We start from the raw sequence: 24,669 nt of genomic DNA, 5'->3' as shown, positions 1-24,669 counted from the left end.
GCTACTCCTATTTCTTTCAACATATGCTTATATTGAGCTCCAGCCTTGAGTCATTTAGTATGATTGTAAAGCATTCAAGTTGAAAATTGGAAGTATCCTGACCAATGTTTGATTTTTATATGCCTGTTTGGTCTTCAAGAAATGGCCCAGAAAGCAAAATAAATTAAAAATAAGTAAGAGGAGGAAATACCACTGCGTCCAGGAAAACAGCTATGACCTCATTAGAAAACAATCCACATAAACAAACAACTGAGAAATATTTGAAGTTTACGTAGCTCTAGCTGCTCATCTAAAAACCTTCTCAAAAAGAAAAAAGTGCCAACACAACTAAAAAGGCCTTTAATCCATTTGCTTTCAACTTCACTGTTTTGCTTGCAGCCTTATGGATTTTTACTGATATTCCCCCTCTCCAAACAGTAGATCTAAATGCCTGCTTAGTTAGAAGTAGAAAACATCAGCTTCCCTGAATTACCATTCATTTTTAAAATGACCAAACATGATAAGCGACTGCAAATCCTGAAAGGAAACAGTGTGTTTTATTTCAACAATGAACACCACCACAGAATATCACTATACTTGTATTTTTACCCTCCAGATTTAAGGTAGTATATACATTCCTACTAAACTATTGACCTAAGCCTACACATGCAGTTATGAGACAAGGATTACTTTTGTTAGAATCATAAATAAGACTGCAGTCTTAAGACTCTGTCAAGCCAAAACAAGCACTTAATGAAAAACTGTAGTTTTTAGATACTCATGAAGTGGAAGCCCAGTGAAGGAGTAAGCACCATGCTGTGGAACTCTAATAATGCTTTTCTTCCACCATGATATGGTGGTAGATTCTCTCAGTTCTCTCTTTCTTCTTTTAAAAAAGAGCTAATTTCATTGCCTTACTGATCCATGTACGGCAGCCACAAAGAAGTCCAAGAATATAAAGCTGCCATTAAATAAATGCAACTTTTCCCAAAGGCCAGTAACAATTTATTTATTATTCTGCCAATAAAGAAAGCTTTGCTGAGTGACAAAGTAATTTACATAGGCTGAAATTCCTAGCACAGAGCACTTAAGTGTATTCAAAATCCCAAACTCCTTTTCTGATGCAATTGTCACAACAAAACCGTGGGCATGAGATTCATGAACATGAATTCAGTACCTGCCAGCTATCAAATAATAAAAGATGTAATAAAATTGGATACAGATCAAGCACAGACAGACAACTCCCCATATGTTAAAGGAACAAAGATGGAGCAGACACGGTACCCAGAACAATACAGAGTGGAGGGACAGATACCACATCCCTGCTCCTACATAAAGATAAGCACAACTAAGAGTGGACTCGAGTTAGCATTAAAATTCCTGCCACAGAGTTAAATGAAAAGCAGTTCGGACACAAGTTTAGCTCTACAGATCTCACAGCCAGAGCCTTTTTGTTCTAGGAGTGAGAGCCCTAAGAAGCAATGGTTTGGTGAACCACAAAGCCTCACACTATAGAGACAAACCATCTTTTTCTCAAGATCTTTATTTCCAAACCAAACTGCAAACAGACACAATCTGCTCTATCAAATTGGGTGTCTAAGGTTTATCACCTTATACTTTTAAGTCTAATTAAATGCAGTTCTACTGGCTGAACTAGCCCCAAAATAAAACTGCTATCAAGATTTCCATATATTCCCAATATGGGTGGTTTTCTTTAGTTAGAGTCATGGAAGAGCTGAGAAATGTATGCAAGTTTGGCAATCCATCCCTTGAGAGACAGCAATTGTGAACGTGGTTACACTGAGTACATGAGATGTTTCAGGCATCAGCTGTCTGTAAGCAGGTTTGGGCACTTTCTTTTGCAGTATCAGAAATTCCAGCCCTCTTGAAGCGGAAGAGAGATTCAAAACAATTTTCTGTTGTTTAAAGGATTAAAATGTTCTTGATTCCAGCACTTTGGACATTCCTTCAGGGTACAGAAGGCTTTGTACCAGAATCTTGGAAGGAACTGGGTGAAGTGCTATGAACTTCCATTTAAATGAAGGGGAAGGAAACTGATAAACTTGAATCCTGTGTCTGTATAAACAAAATACAGAAAAGCTTTCTATTTTTCAAAAGCTGCACTGATAGGGAGTTAAAAAAAAAAGAAAAGGATACGTTTGACTGGAATTAGCTTGTAACAATGTTAAGGGACAACACTAGGCTTTTGGTTCCTTGCAAAAACACAAAACAAAGATAGGTAAAAAAAATAATAGTTGAGTTCTCACTCTTCAGGCTCTACTACTTCGTGGAATGTATTCCCTATTAACACAATTACAGGACCATTCTTAAAGTCCTTTTTTTCTGCATCTTCTAAAGAAGATCATCCCAAAACAGAGAGATCAGGATTAACTCAAACCTTTAACTATTATTTTTAAATCAATCAAATTATTTCTGCATGCACTTATACAATCATTTATACATAGCTGCACAGTCAAAGGAAAGAAGCTTTTTTTTTTTTTGTGCCTGTGGTCTATAAAAGATACTCAGGACACTGACAAAAATCAAATTCAGCAATTTATCTTTAAAACCTTATGGAAACAATCAGATTTTAATAGTCAGTTTCTGGCAGAGAAAGTTTGTATCATCACATTAGAAATCACATTTATATTGAGCTGACAGTATGATATTCAGGACTGACTTTCAACAATATTCTTAAAATTTTGTGTCCTCCTCAGCAGCAGATCTCAATCCAGTAATCTTTAGGCAGCTTCAGAAGACAGCTCTTGTGTAGGTTGCTTATACCTATATCTTTACTTATACATAGCAGACAGGGCTGCAAGGTGTTCACCATAGAGAACATGATGCATATAAATAAAGTATAAATAAATAAAATGTAAATAAATAAATGAGGAAGGGCAGCAGCTGTCAGGACCACAGCTGGATGTGAAATCAAACTCAAAGCTTCTGTGGTGGTACTCCAAGACTGAGAGAGTTGGTCAATGGGTAGTAGAGACTGAGTTTTGAATAACAAGGACAAAGTCTAACTCACTTCCTTCAGTTAATGAAAAACAAATCACCAGGTAGATTCTGTGGAACCTACGTCATGTACAATATGCCCAGGGAAGCATCAATACTGTTGATACAGCATCCCTGTATCAATACCAGTGGCTTTCAGGCATGCATCAGGCAGTCCTGTCCATGGACACAGCAAGTAGAATTCACAACTTGCCTCCTGGAGAAAGGGATGCAAAGTGGGACTCCAGAGCCAGTCCTGGTGAGCCTGGACTCTCAAGTGTCACAGCTCGTATTTGTGGCCACGGCAGAAAGCAGACTGGTTCCCTCCACCTTAGACCACATGGATTCATGAAAAAGGATCACTTTCATACATGTAGTTTACCATCTTTCATAAAGCAACCAGGGATCCTTTTAAAGTAGTGGTTGCCTTCCTGAGAAGTGGAAGCCCTAACTGAGAGAAGCAAGAAAGCTGCAGAATGCTTAATAACTGGGCTCCTGAATGCAAAAGGCACAGCTCTCAGTCAGTATGTGATTTAGCACAACTTGCATTCCAGAGACCCAAGTTCAGATACTCTGTTTCCAAACACTTCCAACTCTTGCTGCATGTGCAAATTTTCAGTCTCTTTATATTCACTTGTTGATGCTGGCAATTTAATGTTGAATCTTGTTTTTTCTTCCCTTACAAACTCTCCCACTTGAAAAGCCAGCACACTAGGATTGGTAGACAAAAATCCTGATGAGTAATATATTTTGGGTGGATCAATGGAAACCTTGAATTAATTTCTGCAAAATGCAGGGTTTGGGGAAGGACTGCATCTTGGGAATCTCTTGCTCAATTTTCCCCAAACTCATACCATATACCATCTATTATTCTTGAGAAGGAAAGCAGATTTCAGGTAAGTTCAAGCAGGCAAACTTCACAGCAACTGAAATAACACAGCTTTAAAAAAAGCAATATACAGCCTCACTTCCACTGCAACTTGTACTCTGTTACAATGCACCACAACCACACAACAGGCAAAACCTCATTTTCATGTACCAAGAGGAAATCATCTGTTATACATTTCCCATGTGGCCTTATTTTCTTGGCATCTACCTCACACTTCTCTGGCACATTTGATAAATGAACACATTTGACTATGGATGTGGCTCTTCCTTGAAAACTTCTGAACCCCCCTATACTAAATCTCCAGTTTCCATGTGGAACAAGCAGCAATGTGTAGCACTGTACCACCTGGACTGCTGGTGGTACTTTAGGGCAACCAGAAATTTTAATTCAGCAATTCATACATCTGTCTCCTTCAGGCTAAAATTCTGGTACATGCCCAGCCTGGGGCTTGCCCTCGGGGTCACCAAAAAAGAATGATTAGGAGAAATAGCCAGCCAGCTATCTTCTAAATCATGACAGGGGAACTTTATCACATCAAGAGGGAAATTTGGCTCTATTCCCACCACCATTTAAACAATGCAGAAGGATTTTATTTCCAAAGATGCTTTCCTTCATAGAAAAGAATACATACCTTTCTAACTGACTTTTGAGACAAGAACCACATTCTATCATTCTAACAACTGCAGTATCTATGTATTAATTGAAACAATGAATTTTTTGAACTACAATAGCTTTTTAGAAAGCCCAAATGTATGTAATCCAGTTAGTGCAACTGCTTCACACAAAATACTACAATTCTGCATATATTCATGCTGATTAAAACATCACACAGACCTATTGAGAGCATCAGCTCTCTGGAAAACTCTTTTTTTCTTGTCAAAGAGAAAGTTTTCTTGGCACTTTTACAGTATTTCCTGTTAAAAAAAATTTCCAAAACCAAAGCTCAACCTACACAAAGATTGGACAGCCATGGACAGTAGGCACTTAAACTCCAATCAAACTATCAGGACAATTTCTAAGCAGGAATAAATGTTATTTTGGTGACCTGATACAAATCTGAAGCATGAGAGTAATGATTAGTGTATTGACTTACTGCTGTATTTATAATTAAACAGCAAAACAACTCCACAATCTGCAAGGAGCAATTACTGCAGAAGTTTTCTTTCACTGCAAATTAATAAGCTTTTCTAAGACAGACTAACCAACAGCTAGTTTAAGACAGTGTGTAGTGGTGACAAAATCAACCACACAAAATGTACAGCTATACTGCAGAGCTTCTACATCAGTTTTATGTTAAATCCAGGAAAAATGTTTGTGAAAGAATGACTGATCTGCCCCAAAAATGCTGACCAACAAAGAGAACATTCTCTAGGATCTCTGTATGACACACATTTGGCTGCCCTAATTCACATTAACTACTCCTCAACATTGACCTATACTGTTCTGCAACAAGAGTAGAGCTCTTTCCTACACCATAAAGGCTGCCTCCCCATACTCCCCTCTGAACACGCAACTTTGCATCTATCACATCAGCACGTACTTGAAATAAATACTGCAGAAGGCAGGCCTGCTTTAACACTCTGCACATCACTAGGGTTATCTAAATACAGAATTTAGTTACCCCACAATACACAAGCAGGTTTTTTTTTCAGTCCACATACACTTACTCATAATGAATGCATTTATTTTAAGGTAACTCAGATGAGCAGTATTAGTCCTGACTGCTTTTTTCTCTCTCCTCCAGCTCCCCACACTACCCAACAAAATTATTTAATTCTAACATTCAATAGGTATTATAACAGCTAGAAAACTATGTTACTGTAGCTGCTCACATGTCCTTTTTATTCCATCCTCTTGCCTGTTTTCAGAGGCTATAAAACACAGAAGTAAGTAATGGAGTTCATTGGTAATACTGATTACACAGCTTCCCAGTTTATCCTCTATAAACCAATTAACTTGCATTTGATTAAAACACACTCTTTAATCCTAATTGGAAAGGAGGAATATAAAGCATTCAGTATCTTCCTGGTAGTTTGTGCCAACAGCTAACCACCCTCACTGCTGAGAACAGCATGTCCTAGATATTATAGATTTGGCTCTTGTTACTTTGATGGCAGTTTTTTAAAATCAAAGGAAGAAACTGATCTAAGCCTATTGCTGTAAGATATTTTCTCCATCTGTCATCAGTATCTACTATATCCCTTCTGCACTTATCAGTATTTCAAGACCCTTTTTAAAAGCAAAACTGGGTATTATATTCAGCTATCAATCTCACAAACAACATTCCCCACTCTATATTTTAAACTAACAGAGTGGTAGGGATTTCATTTGTTTATTCAATGGGTTTGTCATTGCACTAAGCAATGATAAATGCTGTAGTACTATAGCAATGCTCCTGCTCAAACTAATGCTCTAGGGGGTATAGTTATAGAAACACACAAAACAGAAATTTATTTCATTGGGGAAGATGTTGATGGTTAGACATGGTGATCTTAGAGCTCTTTTCCAACCATGACAGCTCTGTGATTCTGTGTAACCATTTACTGAGTAAATTTTGTCAGAATTATTTTTCTAGGAATGTTTCAGAGGTGTGTCTTGTAAATTTGACCCTGATAGAAGAACCACTTAACCATCCCAAAATGCACCTGAAAAAAACCCAATTATAAAGCAATGCAGATCAATTTCTATGACTGTTCTGTCTTCTTTACCAGTTATCTCCCACATAAACCAAATGTCACATAGAGAACTGCTCATGAGTGGTTATCAACATGATCACAGCTTGTTGATAAAACTATTTATCATCTTCAGACTCATAACATTTTCTTCTTCCCAAACTAAAGGCAGCCTTATTAATTGCATCTGGACGTTGCTCACTTTTAAATATACCTAAAGTAGTTTCAAGTCAAATCATACAGTGTTATTTTTAAAAATACATTTGTAGCATAAAGCCAAATATGGTTGTAAAAAAACCCACAGATATTTAACTTTTTCTGTCCAGTTTCTCGGAATTATTTCCTTCTACACGGGAACTTATTACTAATTAATTTTAATACTGGCCTTTAATATTTTAATACTGATGTTTTAAGGACATAAACAGGAAAAAATATTATTCCTATAAACCTTAATTTTCATTCAACCTGGCATTTAGGCTTCCCTAAAGCCTAAATGTGGCCTCAACTTCCCTTCAAAAAGGGAACACAGGGCAACAATGCTAAGATCACCTGAATGAGCTGTTAACAATGAGAAACAAATATAACTCCTCCTTGGAAACAGGATGTGAAAATGACTAAGGGCAAAAAAGCAAGCAATTTTTACAGCTCCATCTAACACCTGACATGATATATACTGCAACTATTTTGATAACAGTACCCACAAATAATTTGCAGACTGAAGACCTCCAGGAATGTCAGCAAGGTGATTCACATCTTTGAAACTCTTTCAGACCAGCAAAGACATCATATCAGAAATTGGTTTTCCATTTCCTGCTCACTTTGCTTTAGTAAATCCTCAGTCAGACATTGCATTGAGGTGTGCCACACAATTAAGTCAAATTCAGAGATTATAATTTCACAGAATTACATGAACATGAAACAAAGGAAGATGAATATTGCTTTAGTACAGCAATAACTGTACTTACAGTATATAAACAAAAATCAGGTAAGTTGCATTTAATTCTGTATCATCTACAATCTTATCTCAGGCAGTGAATGAATCTGAAAGTGAAAGAATCTGTGATTCTTCCTGATGCAAATTCTTTTATCTATAACCTCCCACTATGTGTAATAAATTTTATTTTTTGAATCAGCATTTGAGTATTTAAAATATTGCTGTGTGTAAATATCACAAACATTCTACTAGGGCAATCTATGTTTATATGCATATATAACAAAGAACTCATAATAAAAGCTGTTTCAAACATATAATACATGGACTACAACACTATAATAAGTATTGCTGATTAAATATTAATTAGTAAAAATAAACCGAAGTATAAGTTTGTATTCTCATAAATTATCTGAGCATGACACCCTTCAAGTGAATTTTTTCCCCTTTATCCATCAAAAGACAAATATCTAACTCGCTTCCCAACTCACCATATATATCATTTCTGCAGTTCTTTATTTTTATATATATATATATGTATACATATATACATAGCATAGAGCAGTCCTGAGATACAGTGTCTCAAAAAAAATCAAATTTGTTATGTGAAACATTTTTAAAGTATTTAAATCAGGAAGCAAAGATTGCAAAGCAGTCTATTCACTGACTTAAAATTTCCAAAGGTTGTTCACTGGTGCTTAAAATTACTTTCTGAGTGTATCTCAAAGGGAAGCCCAGAGTCTAACCAGCCTGGTTTTGATTCCAGTCCTGCAACAAGCAGTTGAAAAACTAAGCAGTAATTTCACTTCTAAGAGGTGTCTACTGTTAGGTATGGGCAAAGGAGTACCTGAAAAACATACAGTAAGGGAGTCCTGTTAAAATGTGTAATTCCCTGGGTCACAGGTGAACGGGCTTTCAATATTAAATAAACCTGACAGCTTGGCAGTGATTGTTTCCCACTTAAGAATCTTCAGGAGAACTTCCAGAAAATGCTATCTCTTAGATCTTAATACATGGCAAAAAAACCCCAAATGCTCAATATTTCCCACAGATAAAATCCTCCTCTCCAGGTGCAAGAGGAAGCTTCACATACCATTGACACATTCAAAGACATCACAGCACTTGCCAGGTGTTCCATCTCCACGTGAGACGATCTGGGGAACGGAGCCTGCCTCGCACATGGGGAAACCACATAAACCAGAGAGACACTCACATCTGAAACCAAAGAACAGTAAAGAAAACCTCATAAATAAATGAAGTCACATACAAGGAGAAAGGATAAGCAAGAAAAAATGAGGAAAGCTAGAGCACCAATTCCAGTATTAGCATATTCATATCGTAATTTTTTATTAACCTAACAACCAGGAGAGATCAAAACCCTGAGGTTTTATCCCAACCATCTGAACTGTTTTGCTGGTCAAGCAGACAAGAAGGTGGCACTCTGCAACACCAACATTTCCCTAGCACTGTATATAAAAACACAGAAAACTGTAGTCTCAGAGCGTTTGAAAATAACTGTTCTCCAGACTTGCAAAATTAGGCTTGTTTTTTTTTAGAGAGAAATCGAAAACTGGTAAAACACGAGTAGCAGTAACTGCACCAACATCAGAAGAGTGTTCTCTCATTAGGAAAACATTATGCTCAGTTTTATATAGGATGTAATTAAAAGGAAAGGACGACCATGCAGAATTCATTAAATCTAAGCCAAATTTAAGTAACTGATGTTCTCTTGTTTTTTGATGTTGCTGGCCTCAGCTTGTGAAGGGGCAACCAATTACATAAGATGCCAGAAAACTGTGTGAGTCTAGGTATATTAGATGTTGTGGTTTATTTTAGACATTGGGATCATTCGAAAAAGAGTATTTTCTTGATGTAAGTGCTTATTTAAGAACACAGCCTGAAGAACTTGAAGACATAAAATGCAGATAAACAATAGAAATGTTTGTTTCCATATTCTTTGTTTTATGGTTAGCATAATAGTTTCAAGGTAAAACACTTAAGACTTTTGATAAGTTTACATTTAACAGAGTTCTTGTCCTGAATACTGGGTACCTTATAGGGATAAACAGTAATGATTCAATAAATGCAAGACAAAGTCAGCAAAAAGAAAATATGATACCTCAGAAACTTCATGGAATAGCACTTAAAACTTTTCATTTCAAATCACAATTTTTTGTAAAAACACTTTGAAGTTTAATTTATCTTACACATGAATTTCAAACGAAAACAAGAACTCAGCAGAACATCCTGTAATCATGAGTAAAAGCAATGAAAATAAAACCTCTACTTGTTAATAGTGTCTCTCCCTTTAACCTCATCTGTGTTAAATAATGCTGTTATATATTCTCCACTCTAAGGTATTACTCAAAAGGAAATTTGCAACAAGAAATACAAGTCATAGAATCTCACAGAATCATTATTATAACATCTGAAAAGGATTCTTAAAAGACTGCATTACAGAAGCATGTTACTATAACGGAATAAATCAGTCCTTGAAAAAACACTATTAATTGTACCACACTTGACAAACAGCATTAAATGTCAAGATAAAGTGAAGCAATTTAACTTTATGTGCATATATATACTACCACATAGCAACATTTTTAAAACATATTTCAAGGATTTTAAAAATAATATTATGCTTACAATACAGGATAACAAGGAAAAGAACAAAAAGTGAGAGTACAGAAAGTGAAGTTTTATTTACCTATGCTTTTCACATTTTCTTCTCAACTTATTTGCAAATACAAAAAACAGGGGGATCTAATTATTTTCTTTACTTTATGACTTCTGCCTTCAGAGATGTAGAAGGAAAAATGGACTAATAGCTCATCTTTTGCTGCCCAAATAAAATGAAGATACTTATGAGGAAGGGGCAAGGAGAGTTCGGGCTGTGGGGAATGACTCCAGCAATCAGCAAAAAAGAGAAATTAGCATTGCCAGGTTCAAGGTACCTTAAACCATCTAGACATTGCTTTGGAAGCTGCTGTTCCCTTGTGAAAAGAATGAAACACAAAATAACCACCTACATATCACTAAAGGAGAAAGAAAAAAGATTTTAAAGCACATACATAACAAAAAATAAAGACACAATCTAAAAGTGGTGTGAAGATAAAAAGACCAGGCTTCACTGTAACCATTCAACATCCAGACAACCATTGGGAAAATAGGTAAATGAAACTTCCTGAAAACTCGTGTCTTTCACAGAGAAAGTGGCACACATGATGGAAGTGTGGTTGTGGACCTTGATTTTTCAAGTCTCACGAGATGAAATTTCCACTCTTAGTTTTATTGCTTTCAAAATAAACTTCTTCAGACATGCCTGTATCTCCTCTACTCTCTGCCTCACATCATAATCTTTGATGATTTGAGTTCAGGAGAGTATGAAATGATTAAGAGCTTGCACTTTCCTTCTCCCATTTTCTTCCCAAATGCTTTAAAAAAACAAAACAGAACACAGGACCAACGAACAAAAAATAATCAGCTGATTAAATCAATTAAGATAGGACAATCCTCCAGAAGAAGGGATAAAAAAGATGTGTAAAGGCCTGTTTGGAGCCAATGTTCCTTTCTGCAGAAAACACTCCCATTCAGAGTAATCAAAGCTTCACATACTCATTCAGAGTGTGAAAAAAAAACAAAACCCCACGCTCCAAAATTTTATAAACTGACTTCCCATTCAGTTGAAAAAATAATCCATGCATAGAAGAATGTCAAACTAGCAAATAGTCTCAGATGGACTTTTAAATAGTCTGCATTCTTTTCAGCCAGCTCTGCTAAAAAAACCTTTGACCACCATCCAAGCTATTAGCATAGAAAACATTGTTTTGGAGACAGAAGTCTTTCAGGAAGAAACCCAAGGAATTCTGGTAGTGAGCAGGGCTGTCAAGCTGCCAAACAGTATCTGGAAATCCAGAATAAGCTATCCCCTTCTCAACAGGAGAGCAAAATGAGCTTTATAGAAGTAGATTGCTCTGTAACACATTTTGCAGCACAGGGACAGCTGGAAGAGTTCTTGTCCAGCTCTGTGCTCTACCACAGGCAGCTCCCCCCCTGCAGGGTGTATCTTAGCCATGGTGTCAGGCAGTAGGGAGGTCTGAAGTATAGCAGCTCACATGGTGATAAGAATGCTGATAGGGGCCATGGTCTCACCACAAGTTCTATAAAATCTATCACTTCAGACTGCTGACCAGTAAAAGGCACAATGTTGCTTCTGAACTCTTAATTTCCTTAGGAAAACAGATACAGCAGAAGTTACTACAAGGAAGCCTTTCCAGAGAGAAGACAACTTCATGCCTCACCTTCTCTCTTTACACAGCAACACCACTGCAACATCAAATAGCACCCAAAAGTTCCAAGATTAAAGGAAGTTCAGCACTTAAGGTACCAAGAAGTACCTGCTCCCCACGCACCTTATGAGCAAAGGCTCTCAAGAAACATGTCTCTTGGGATATTATACTATGAAAACACAAGTCAAGCCAAGAAGTGGTTGCCCTTTTGACAAGGAAGAACAATTCTGTAAGAGAGTACCATGTATCCTATCAAAAGGCCCCAGGAGGAAAAAGAAAAGAGTCATGCAAGAGAGTTCATGGAGTGCAGCCTCTGAAACTGCAGCCTGAAATGGTGGCTGGATGGCCTGAAAGGAACCAGGAATCTCAAGTAAGAACTCAGCTGTATTGAAAATTTGAAAATAAAGAAACAACCCTGCTGGTAAAAGGAATTGTCTCCACTTGGTTATCCATGTTAAAAAAGGAAAAAAAAAAATGCCCAAACAATAATCCTAGAAATTTCAACAATAGAGCAAGGGAACCTTCAGTAAATAAAGAACCAGAAACAAGATCATGTTCATTTGGGGGTTTGATTAGATGACCTTTAAAGGTCCCTGCCAACCCAAACTGTTCTGTGATTGTGTGATTCATTAACCCGTGCTTTAGAGATGAAGGAAGATAACTGGTTCAGTAATAAATTATGTTCTTCAAAACAGAAATAATTTCATTGCTTGTTTCTTTTATGTTTGAGGCTGGTTTGTTTGATTTTTTGTTTGTTTGTTTGTTCTGGGTTTTTTCCTCTCTTTTATATAATAATTTTCTTTTTTTTCCTTATGTCACCAAAAGAGTGAAAAGGAAGAAGACTAAAACAAATTATCAGATAAAATACTTGTAAATTACAATTAATTTTTATTAAAAAATCTAATTATCTTGATTCATCTGCTTGTATTATTAAACAGATGAAAAGAAAGAAGTTCTTGGTCAGCCTCAGAAAATCTGTTTTGATGACAGGATCAAACGAGTACTTCAGACAAAAGGGATGATGGCCATGAAAATAAGAACAGGCACCCTGAAAAGAGTGCCAGTAACTGGTAATGCTGGGACAGAGGTGTGCTGAGGAGAGAGAGATTTAATTTGAGGATTGAAACAAAATTAAGTCCGAAGCACTGAGACTAGAGAAAAACATTACAGAAACATACATAATATTCCTCTGGACATTTTATCATGCTCTCATAAATCTAATACAATTTCTATTGACATTATTAGATCTTATGTTACCTAAATGTAGTAAAGAAAACTCCCCTGTCAATAATATAAAAAATAATATAAAAAATTAAGGATGCTGTAACAAGCGATTTTTTAGAAGAAACTCCTGTTATCAAAGCTTGATGTAACAGTGGCAAGGAAAAGAGATTAAGTGCAAGACCCTTCCTATCATCAAGTATAGGTTGGTGATAAGGGATAATGGTACATCAAAATAAGATATTAATGTAGTAGTCGCATGAAATCAGTAAAAGATCATGTCCGTATTAATTAGAGTTGAAGCCACTATGTGAATTAATTAGGCAAGATGGTGAGTTTTAAACTGGCCAATCAACAGCTTCAAGAATCCACCAAATCCTAGTCTTAGAAAAGATAACTCCAGCCCTTCACAGAAAGTGATGCTGCAAATAAAGGCAAAGCCATTGGGACACCTCCATCCAAGAAGTTCAGCAAGAATTTTCCTAAATCTTCAGACAGGGAGACTGGAGAGTTTTCACCCACAAGTTCAGGGTCAATTTTCCATATATTTTGAATTTTCACTTTTAAAGATATAATCAAGCAAGTCAGTAATGCAAATACTCATTTCTCCTGGGAAGCTTTTAGTATTTTATTTTTGAGTTCAATAATAAACCTGCAGAGATGGCAGAAAAACTGTGGAAGTTGCATGTAACACAGTATTGGACCAGTTCCACGTGCTTCAAAGTTTTCCATCACTTCTACTCATATAGAAGTTCTAATTCTCCAGGCAGTTTACTTATGGGGAGATCAAAGCCAGCATGCCCCAAAATAAGAATTCTGTTAAAAAGTTCTGGGTATTGTTACTAACAGTTATGCAATACAACAGTGCATTTTTCTATTATTATGGTAATCTCCATACACAGAGGACACTTATATGAAACAAAAAGCAACTATCAGTTTTTAATTAAGATACTGTAAAAGAGAACAGGTTTTGTGCATCTTTTGCATATTATTAGGAGTAGGAAATAGCAAACAGATGCTAAGCAAAGGAAAAAGTCGTAAAAATCAGCATTCACATCAAAAAGATCATAATCTTTTCCAAGGCTTATGAAAATCCAAAAAGTTAATTTGACTAAAAGACTTGATTTCACCCTTTGACTAATAAACTAGCTGGTCTGTTTCCCAGAGGAATGAGATGGGAAAAGAGGACACAAAGTCACAAAGGAGTCATGCATGGAACTAGTAGGCATACAACCACTGGCCAAGTGCACTGACTTTGAGTTGTTTCAAGCACTCTGCTCAATATATAAACTCTTATGAATTCATCAGTATATTAAATAAAACATGACATAAACCCTGCATTTTCCTCATATTTTGCCATACCAGTATATATTTTAGTCTGTCAAAGTTCTCTTCATTCTTTACCACTATGTACCTCCGTTACTATTTTCCATATGTTTATCAGCTTCACCCTTCATAATACAACAAACATTTCAAAACCAAAGATAAGATATTAGTTAGAAGCTAAACAGATGTTAGTTATCTGGTATCTTTGAATAATTTTTAATACGGAATTATAAATAACAGGTCCTCTTAAAAATCAAACATAATTCCTATGAAATTCAGGTCAAAAATCGCTTACAAACAACAGTTATAAGTAATTTATTAACTTCAATATTTCTGTTACTCCAAACTTCTTACTCCCAAATGACACATCTTCCTTGAACTAAGCCATCAGAGACTTAACATAAGCAAAGCAAAATAAGAAAACCCCAAACCAACAAAAAGGCAAAAAGCCTATAAACCTGCCCAAAATACATTATTGCTTATGGGAAATGTGCTTCTTCCTTAAGGTAGCATTTTCTTGAAAAGTTTTGCAATTCAATACTTCCTAGGAGTTGGTGGAAGAGCATGGATATGCATTTTTAATGTACACAATACAGGTGCAAAAAAGCTGATCTTGCAGAAGTTGCAAGCAGGAACCCTTACATTTAAAATGTGTAACAGCTTCCTCTGCACCTTCTGCACAAAATTCACATGATATTTTTTCTGAAGATTTTCTCATGTCTTGGTTGTCTTTTTTCTCTTTGTTAGAAGTCTCTTTCTGACACCCAGAAATCAGCTGTCAGACTCCAGAAACGTCGTGTTTTAAGAGCTTCTGTTCAAGTTTTATTGAGATGGCTTTAAAAAAAAAAACAACAAAAAACCCCCAAACAAACCAAAACAAACTTACAATCTTTTTCTCAGTTGTGGACTTCAGGAAAATATGGTTGCCTGCCAAACCAACCCACATTGCCAGGCTGGACGCCAAGGCAACAGTAACTATCACACTGAGAACACCTAGGAATTGCTGAGGCAGCTGTAGTAAGGGAGAAAGAAGGGTACTGCCTGAACTTCCAATGTGGCAATTAATTAAATTTCCTGGAAGAGCAACAGGGAGAAGGACATGGAGGATGGGTGACCTAAAAAGGTCACACATGGGCTCTTTTATCCTTATTCTTAGTGGATATTCAGTATAGTGTAGTCTGTAAACAGGACAAAATTCACTTTCTCACTTAGCAGATCTGAATGAGGAACAAATTGTTTTGCTCAGAAAAATATTTGCTGTTTCCTAACTTTTGAGGATTTTTCTTTAAAGATTAAAGTACATGAAAATGCTTGAACACCTATTTCCAGATATTATGAAATGTCACAGTGTTCTATTTAGCCTTTTTGTCAGCTGTTAAAACAAATCAAACTCTACTGCAAGCCTGAGCTTCATGGGCAATGGGTTCCCCTGGCACCAGTGCAAAGCTTTCCTTTGATACAAAACCTGCCTCTTCAGTAAGGAATGGAGTCTCCAATTCAACACCTGGGTACTGGGGGATCAGATCTACTTGAGACAGCAAAGTGGTCTGCTAAAGTAAAAGAGAAACAAGTTGAGCAAGCCTGCCACAAGAGCTAGAAACCAAGACACTGAGCTAGAAGCTCAGACACTGCAGGCATAGCAAAGCTGCTTCAGAACCCTTAACATGCTTCTGTTAGACCTGTTGCCCACCTATCTGAATTACTCAGAAGTCAAGCCCTGAACAGAAATCTCAGGAAGATATGGGTGTTTGGATTTGCATCTGGTGTTCCCAGTTCCAGCTGAACCTTCCTTTAAGAAAACCTATGATGTACAACCACTTTCTCCTGGACACATTTCCTGAGGATGAGATGGGTGGAGAAGGATCTAATACTCTAGAACAAATACAAGCAAGACCTCTGTATTAGGAAAAGTTGCTTAAGAGAGGTGACTGGTACAGAGAGAAAAGAGAAAAACTTACACCTCTTGAAAAATAAAGACTGTTCTCTAAAGAAGGCAGGGAAAAAATAGGTCACGAATCCTGTACTGAACACCCAAACAGTGTATCATAAAATTAAGGCCTTCCAAAGACTTAGAAAGACCTAAGAAAACACTCTAGGCAAATATGCAAGAACCATGTCTTATTTTGATAAAGAATGATGCAGAATAGACTTGGACCAACTAAGCAGCTGAGAAGAATGAACAGGGTGTACTCTGCTCTTCCTATTGAGTGGGAGAGATGCAAAGGCACTCAGGGACTCAGCCACCTCTACAGATACAAGAACCTTATGTAAGTAGCTGTGTGTGTGTATTCTCAAATATAATACAAATAGAAACTGGTGATAGCTTAAAAGAGAACTTACAACTCCAGATATCTCATTTATGATTCTAGTGGCTGCCATTAAGTGGTTAGAACAGAACTGTGCAGGTTTATATGCAGCTGTCAGTAGGATCCCCTAGACACTTGTGTAATATGAAATACAAATTACTGACTGGTAGATCTAATGCAATGACAGATTGGATGGCACAATAGATGGCACAATGACAAAAGGTCCAAATGGCATAAAGGGGGCTACATTAAAAGCAATTGCAAATTGACAGAGTAATCTAGAAGGATAATCAAACCAGAAATGATCTGTCATATAGTGAACTCTATACTGTGCATAAGGCATAGAGTTTTACTAGAAACAAAAGGCTATGATAATAAAATAGAAAATTTCTTCTTTTGGAATCAAAACCAATTCAATAATGGTATACAAGATTCAGAGACACTCTCTCACTAATATAAACCATAACTATCCCTTAGCTTGTTTTAAACACTCATGCTGGAAACATTTTAGGACAGATACAAAAGTGCTTTCTTAATTTAACAGATTATTCTTAAAGTGAAACATGTTTCTGTGAATTTATTCTTTTTGTTCCTTTGAAAGGTAATTTTATGTAATCATGATAGTAAAATCTGCTTTTGTACTCTTACAAGTCCTATGTCTAAATATAGCTTAACATAAACCTTGGATAAAAAATTATGTGCTACTATATCAAAGTGTTTCTCATTTTATTGAGCATAAAAATGTAAGTATTTAAGAAATCAGAGTAGGCTGTTGGGAGGTGAGGGGACAGAGCTGGGCAGTTTTCAAAGTCAAGCTTTATGCTGGGGAAAACCAAATGCACCTATACATTGCCCCTCTGACCTTCCAATAGGACTGAGTAGGTGATTACAATGTAAAACAATATTTTACTTCACCATCCAGAAACCCAACATTTTGCTGGTCAAGTACATTTAAATTCTATACCATACTTCAGAGCAACATATAGCCACATATAAATATAAACATATAGCCACATATAAATATATAGCCACATATAAAGAAAAAACAACAGAGAAAAGATTATTCAAATAAGAAAAAAAATGCTATGACTGATTTATTTAAGCAACTTTTTCAGAGGTCTTCTTCTAAACAATAAACCTATAATCCTACTTCTTCACACTCCTCAAGCTAATTGAGTTTTGCATTTGCAACGCCATCCAGCTATCTGTAACTGTGTGATGGTGAAATGGTCCAATTCAAACAACCTTCATCCCTCATGTCTAAGTATTTTAGGCTCCAATCTTGCAAGACTGTATCTGTGAAAAGCTCTTCTTCACTATTTCTGAGATATAAATTAGTCATCATGACTTGTATTCTTGTTTCATTTAGATTTATTAAATAGTTCACTGCTATTAAAAGTTTGTCTCTCTGTATCTTAACTGCTTCTGTCATGCTTCATTTACATCTTATTTCTTTTGTCCTCCTACCACAGCAACCTTGAAACTGCTTTTTAAAGCTAAAACTCAGATACAAAATAAACTACTGGAGATTTTGATGGATAAACATCTATAAATTAAATCCAATTTTTTTCTAAACTAGAACATACTCAGGTTTACAGTGTGAGCTTTTAAGATAAGTATGTCAAGGAAACTTATTATTGGGACTTAGTGAACACATCTCTGGATGCTTTTATCCTCTCAGAAGTATATTGTTATGTAACAATTTATTCTCAGCAGGATATTCAAGCCAACATATGCTGGCTGCAAGTGTACAGCTCAGGAGGTAAAGGACGACAACTTGCTCCTCAGGAGCAATTCACTTCCAGAAGATGGGGGAGGATGAAGAGGGTGGAAATGATGTGCTTCATCATCAAGGAGTTTGGGGAAGTGTTACTTTTCCATTTTTCAAAAGAGAACCTCGTGAAACAATATGAATTAAAGAGCCCTATTTTCCTTTTATAGCTATAGTCTGATATAAGAAAAACAACTGGTGACTAAAGAAAACAGAAAATTAGAAAGTGCTCTGATGGTCAGATTTTTAAGGTAAGTGAAGTATCTTCAAAAGACAAAAAACAAGTTTCATGAAACTGCCTCTGTCAAAGCAATATCAGCTCCTTTCACCTGTAACTGCATCCTTTAATCCTTCTCCATTCAGTCCTCTATCAGTTTTCCCACTATTTTTCTCAGAACTGATGTCAAGACAACCAGGCTTTAACAACTATGTCTTTGTTCTTTTTAATATTGGCACAGTACTAATATCTTGCTGGTTCTCTAGAATTTTCTTTGTTTATCTGGTTTTCTTAAAACACTGACAAAAAGATATACCTGATAACAGAGCACCGAACGAACCTTGAAGTTAATAGATTTGAAATGGGCAACAGCAGGGAATATAAAAAACTGGAACAAGGGAAAATGCTACACTTAGATTACATGAAAGGAAAAGAGAACACAAGCAGATGTAAATTTACAAATTATTCTAACACAGCAGCCAAAAAAAAAAAAAAGATAATCCAGAAATACTGGGTACAAAGCTAACCAAATATTTGGTGTAAAGCTAACCAAATATGTCATTTACTCCCTTGTACATTATCCTACAAAAAATGTACAAAACCATGTGAGCAATAAAGATATAAGCAAACACTAGTCACTGAAATCAGTTACTGTTGTTACAGTCCATTCTTGATAAATGAAAATTACAAGTATTTTGATAAAGACTGATTTGATAAATTCTCAAAGGGATCCGAAAATTTAAAGAAAGTTCACAACAGAAAAATGCCATGAATTTCAATCTTTACAATTTCCAGAGACATATGTACCATTTAGCTTTCCTAACATGATAGCTGGAAATTTAAGGAAAGTGTTTCATGACAGTCTGAGGAAAGCTGAAGCAATGGATATTTTGGTATTAATACCAAACCAGTGAGTTGTTCTGTTTCCAGTATTGCATTAGAAATTAGTGGGAAAATAAACATAACCTCTGAATGAAAGTAGAAGAACCCATAGTATCAGATGTTTGTTTACTGTTCCAAGTTTCCACCTGGCATTGCTAGAAGACTTTTCAATTTATAAATATGCATCCAAGAGCTCAATCATAAAACAGCTGCCAACTTTACACCAGATTGAAGAACCTGTTTTCCTAGCATATTACATATAAGAAGCCAGCCAAGAACAAGATGTAGGATGGAAATCAATCAGTTAGTTACCTGTTAACTGAATGAGCAGCAACCATACATCTTTAACCAGGATACCTTGTTGACTGATCTCTGGTTCAGCTACGATTAATCCTTTATTTCAGTGGCAGTAAGTGAAACAACTGTAATCTCTTGAAAAAGCCCATAATCTTAAAAACAGTTTCATAAAGTGTAAAGACTATGACCTTATGAAACAGTCTTTCTGCTTTTAAAAAATTTTTCTCAAACGTATGTTAAAATACAGAGTGCTACTTCTTTTGGACTTAATTCTAATGTTTAAAAAGATACACAATATGGATTTAGGTGACTCTAAACTGAATCACAGTCAATGCAATGTTAATATTTCACCCTAATTTACGCAAGAAATTCCAGAATTAAGGAAAAACTTCCCCTTTTTCTAGTGTAGAGTCATTAATCTATAAATCTGTACTTTTCCTATACATGTGGGATAAAGACCCTGGTTTCAAATATAAAGCTCAAATGTTTATTCAAATCCAAACAAACACTGAATGTGAATTCAAATGGTTTGACTTCCATCTTCCAAGTAACTGAATTTTGCTTTCCTTACCGTTCTCTTTTCATACAGAGAATCACAAAATTTTTCCAGCTGGAAAAAACCTTCACGACCATTGAGTCCGACCTTAACCTAAGTCATAAATACATTTCACTTGCCTCCAAACTTCATCCAGCCTTTCTTTTCTGATTATCCCCATGGCTGTGTTCCTGTATTACCCCCTTCAAGTGATATCTCTAGCTAGAGCACATAAATGGTAACTGTGGCACTGTCTTACTTAGAAGCACAGAAGTATATTAAATTCTAAATGACTAAACACATTTCCAGCAGGTGCACAGCATGTAAAGGATTTACTTCATCTAATTGGTGCCAGATTCAGCTGCTCCTCTTCTCTGCTACTTTAGAAAGTGCATTATTGCTTTGGCTGAATTAAGGCAATCAAAAAATCCAGCATACTAACTCTGCAACACATAATAACTATATACAGCAACACAGAGTCTCAACATTAAAAATTAATGGAGGAGTATATGACATGTATAATTGTTTCAGCCTGCATGCAGACTCAGAATAGGTTATGCTAATTACATTTTTTTAATACACATCCAGGAGGACAGAGATATTAACATAAGAACCCATCAGATTTGATCGTAGGATTTCAGGAGAATTCATCTATCCCAGCAACAGACACCAATCTGACTTCCAAGAGGAAGCATTTCCAACTGGCTACTTATCCTGAAGTAAACAAAGTTTTATTTTCTTGGTACTCCACACTATCCGATAGAAGGAACACTGAAGTTACCATCTAGAAGAGCAAAGAGGATATAATTCATCCCCTCTACCTAAGCAATAGAAAAATCAAACCACCTCTCATATTAGACTGCAGAAAAGAAGAACTCCATTTTGCTTTTGGGAAATAAAAGTAACTGCCTATGTATCACTTCTTAATCCAGCAAGTTGAAACAAATTTGGCAGTAAAATCTACCATTCGTTTAAGCTTCCTATTCTGTCAACATTTCTGTGTTTTAACCTAAACTACAAATTTAAGATATTTTAATCTGAAATTGCTTCTTTGACTTTATAATCTTTTTCTGAATACAGTCCTATTATTATAGTTGTCTTGAACACACTGAGCTTGTTGAACTAGCTAAAAATCTACAGCCTCATGTACCACTCCAATTAGCCAGGTCAGCTTTCAGGTAATATGAAGTCATCGTAATTTGTAGATCATGTTCTGTTCCAAAATTCAGAAATCCACAAAAGAAAATAACAACTTTAAAAGAAAGAACATCTGTAGCATTTTCTGAGTAAAGACAGCACAGTAGACTATGATGGGTATTGGATGATTGCAAATAAAATTTGTCAAGTTTAGAAATATTATTTTCAAATTTTATCAGAGAGAATTACTGCACTAGATGAAGTTTTTCACATCTCTTTTCCTATAATATTTTTTTTTTAAAATTGATATATTTTTAACTCTCCAGAGAATACAAGATCCTCATCCTTCATGGGGACAAGAGTTCTGAAGAACTGACCACAATGAATATTGTTCAACCAAAAAATGGTTGCCCAGCAGGGAAGATCCTACATTCATTATGCAACCTTTGCCTTTTTCTGCTTTCTGAATTCTTAGCAGGTTTATCACTCAACTGTAATCTCACAAGGGGTGGAGCATCTGGCAATATTGTATCATGAAGACACCTTCATACCAAATAAACCAACTAGTTACATCTACTAGACTACACTGGGGTTGTTTTTGTTTTTTGTTTTTGTTTTTGTTTTTTGTTTTTTTTGTAAAATGTTTTTATGATGGTACTTTTTGCTTGAATTCATATTATTTGGCACATTTATGAATCAGGTTTTGGAAATTCTGCTGTAAAAACAGTAATTAAAACAACCGTACAGATTTTTGGAACTAAACCAACTACAAACTGCCTTGTTTTTCTGAATTGTAACCACTTGAACAATAACAGAAATAAGATGGAAGCTTCAAGTACTTGAAAGTTCTGCTCCCCAAGTTCCAGACAGCCATTGTCTTTCAGCTTCTTAGTGCTCTTCCACATACAAAAAAATACCTTTTTTTATTTAACTATACAAGACTTTCTCCGGTGTATCCTCTGCCACCTCCATCATTTAATTCTTCATCACCGAAGGCCTTCAATAACTCAAAAGCATTTTGTAAATTATAAAATTCTAAATTATTTCAATATCACATTATTTGAATACATTCAAAAGCTATCTAGAGGCACAAGCTCCTGAAATAATCTCAGCAAAAATCTGTTTCGTGCATCTGCCCTGAGAATAATTATTTTCTGCTTTACAAATACTCATCCATCACGTCACCAACCTTGTAGGCAGGGTACAGCAGCCATCAGCCGTCAGCCTGACTTGAGTTTCATAGCTATCCAGTGGGCAAACAACTTGCTGAACAGGAGGACATTCCACAGTGCTGCAATCCACACTGAACACTACGAAGGAAATGGAGAGGAAAATTCCTTTTACTCATGGTTTAGAAGCTTTTTGTATATTACAAAATCATAAGCCATCAATTATGCAGCCTTTTAATTTAAGTCAAAATTCTTTAATGAATGGATGCTCAGTAGCATTTCAAAGAGACTTCCACTGTCTTTAAGATTCACTTTGAAAATTTTATGACTTAGGAAACAAGTGGATTAATATTAGTTAATAAAATAGTTACACAGACAACCTTAAACAACCATTACCCCTGTGAACAATATTAGTTGATAGAAATATTCTAGGTTACTGAGATTATATTTTCCTCACAACTTTTAATATGGTAAACAATTTTTTATGTTTTTCGTCACGAAAAAAAATCTGTTTCAGGAGTAAAGTACTTGAGCTACAGAAACATAAAAGTATTAAACGTATACTATGGATATATGCCTGTACACTTAAACTTCCTTTCTGAAGGATTATTCTATTAGTTTTGGTGTTTCAGTACTTATACACACTAAAAATAAAATAGAAGTTATCACATCTCTCTGCATTAGCAAGACAAATAATTCCACATAACTAGTAAGACTGACAGAGGCTTTTTAGAAAGCAAAAAATGCTTAGAAATGCAAAAAGAAAAAAAAAAATCAGGTTGAGTATACATTTCATCCTATGCATCAGGAAAGTTGAAATCCTTATAGGTCCTTCCTACAGCACTAAAGCAGCCTGGCAATGCTTCACCACACAGCTTGCAAGAGCTGATAACTTTCAAAGTCTCATTTCATGTCTCCTGGTCCTATGTTCTTCAGACTTGACCCTCAGAGGGACCCAGCAATAATAATTCAATTGGTCTTAATGAGACATCAGTCTCAGAATGACAACCCTTCAGTGGATCAGATGAAATATTTAAATGAAAGCACAAGTTCAGTGAAACCACTTTGCCTCTCATCAAGGCTAGGACCAGTAGGATTGTCCTCAAGACCATTAGCTTTCAAAATACGTTAGAGCATCCTCTGTATAACTGATATTGAGAATCTGCCTTTTTCCAGTTATTTGGGAAACTGAGACATCTGCTAACTGGAGAATCCTGACAAGCTCAAGATCTCCCTCGAAAATGCACCAACAATAAAGTCTCTTCTGTGGAGCAATGCAGGAAGTTACTAAATTTAAATGGAAAGATACCAGTTACTAATCCCAACAATCATAGTTACTTAACTTTTATCTCTCTTCATAGACACACAAAGAGACCAATTTGCCATTAAGACAAGAATACTTCATTTTATAATATTTCACTTTAAAAGCCATAGAGTTTTATGTTCCATTCTATTTACAACTAACAAGTCCGTAACAGTTTTTTTGTAAGAAATATACATTTAGTTTCTGCATTATCACAACAACATTGAGAATCATGAGCATGTCAGTATGGCCCAAAGCAACCAATACAATTTGCATGATTCTGTCCTGCCAAGTAACTACCAATACCCAGTTTCTTGAATTTAGATCAGTAAACTCTCTAGTTCCCTGAACTCAAGGCCTCCTCTACCTCCTCCCCAGGTAATCACTCTGGGGAAAAAACAGCCAAGGAGCTCTACCAACAAGCTGCACAGCTATTTATATCTTTTCTTATACCATTAGGGAAAGAAAAAACATGCAGAAAGTCCCTAATCACACCACCATGTCTCAGCTAAGGTGCTCTTTCTTCCTAAATACCTCAAATTCTCTCCAGAGGATACAGTGGGCTAATACATGGCTCACTAACACTGAAAAGCAGCCCAAACAGTTATTCTTTATTTTAAAAAATGTACAAACCTAAAGAAAAATTACAACCAAATCCCAAACTGAGAACATTCAAATAGAAAATCCTCATGCAAAATTACCCATTTTTATTTTATACTGACATCTTCCTAGTACCAGAGTGACCTCC

The 24,669-nt window shown here is 35.9% G+C and overlaps 1 protein-coding gene across 1 annotated transcript in view; it reads right to left on the bottom strand.

Annotated features, from left to right (window-relative positions):
- CRIM1 (cysteine rich transmembrane BMP regulator 1) overlaps window positions 1–24,669 on the bottom strand; it is a 157,966-nt gene that overhangs the window by 49,944 nt on the left and 83,353 nt on the right. Inside the window, exons 4-5 of the mRNA XM_071739159.1 lie at window positions 22,639–22,759; window positions 8,562–8,683 (exon numbers count right to left, since the gene is read on the bottom strand). Of these exons, the coding sequence (XP_071595260.1) occupies window positions 8,562–8,683; window positions 22,639–22,759 (243 nt within the window). The remainder of the gene's footprint in view (window positions 1–8,561; window positions 8,684–22,638; window positions 22,760–24,669) is intronic.

This window comes from Heliangelus exortis, chromosome 3 (genome assembly GCF_036169615.1).
Source record: "Heliangelus exortis chromosome 3, bHelExo1.hap1, whole genome shotgun sequence".
Lineage (NCBI taxonomy): Eukaryota > Metazoa > Chordata > Aves > Apodiformes > Trochilidae > Heliangelus > Heliangelus exortis.
Note: the sequence above shows the minus strand (reverse complement) of the source record. Positions and strands in the feature narration are given on the sequence as shown.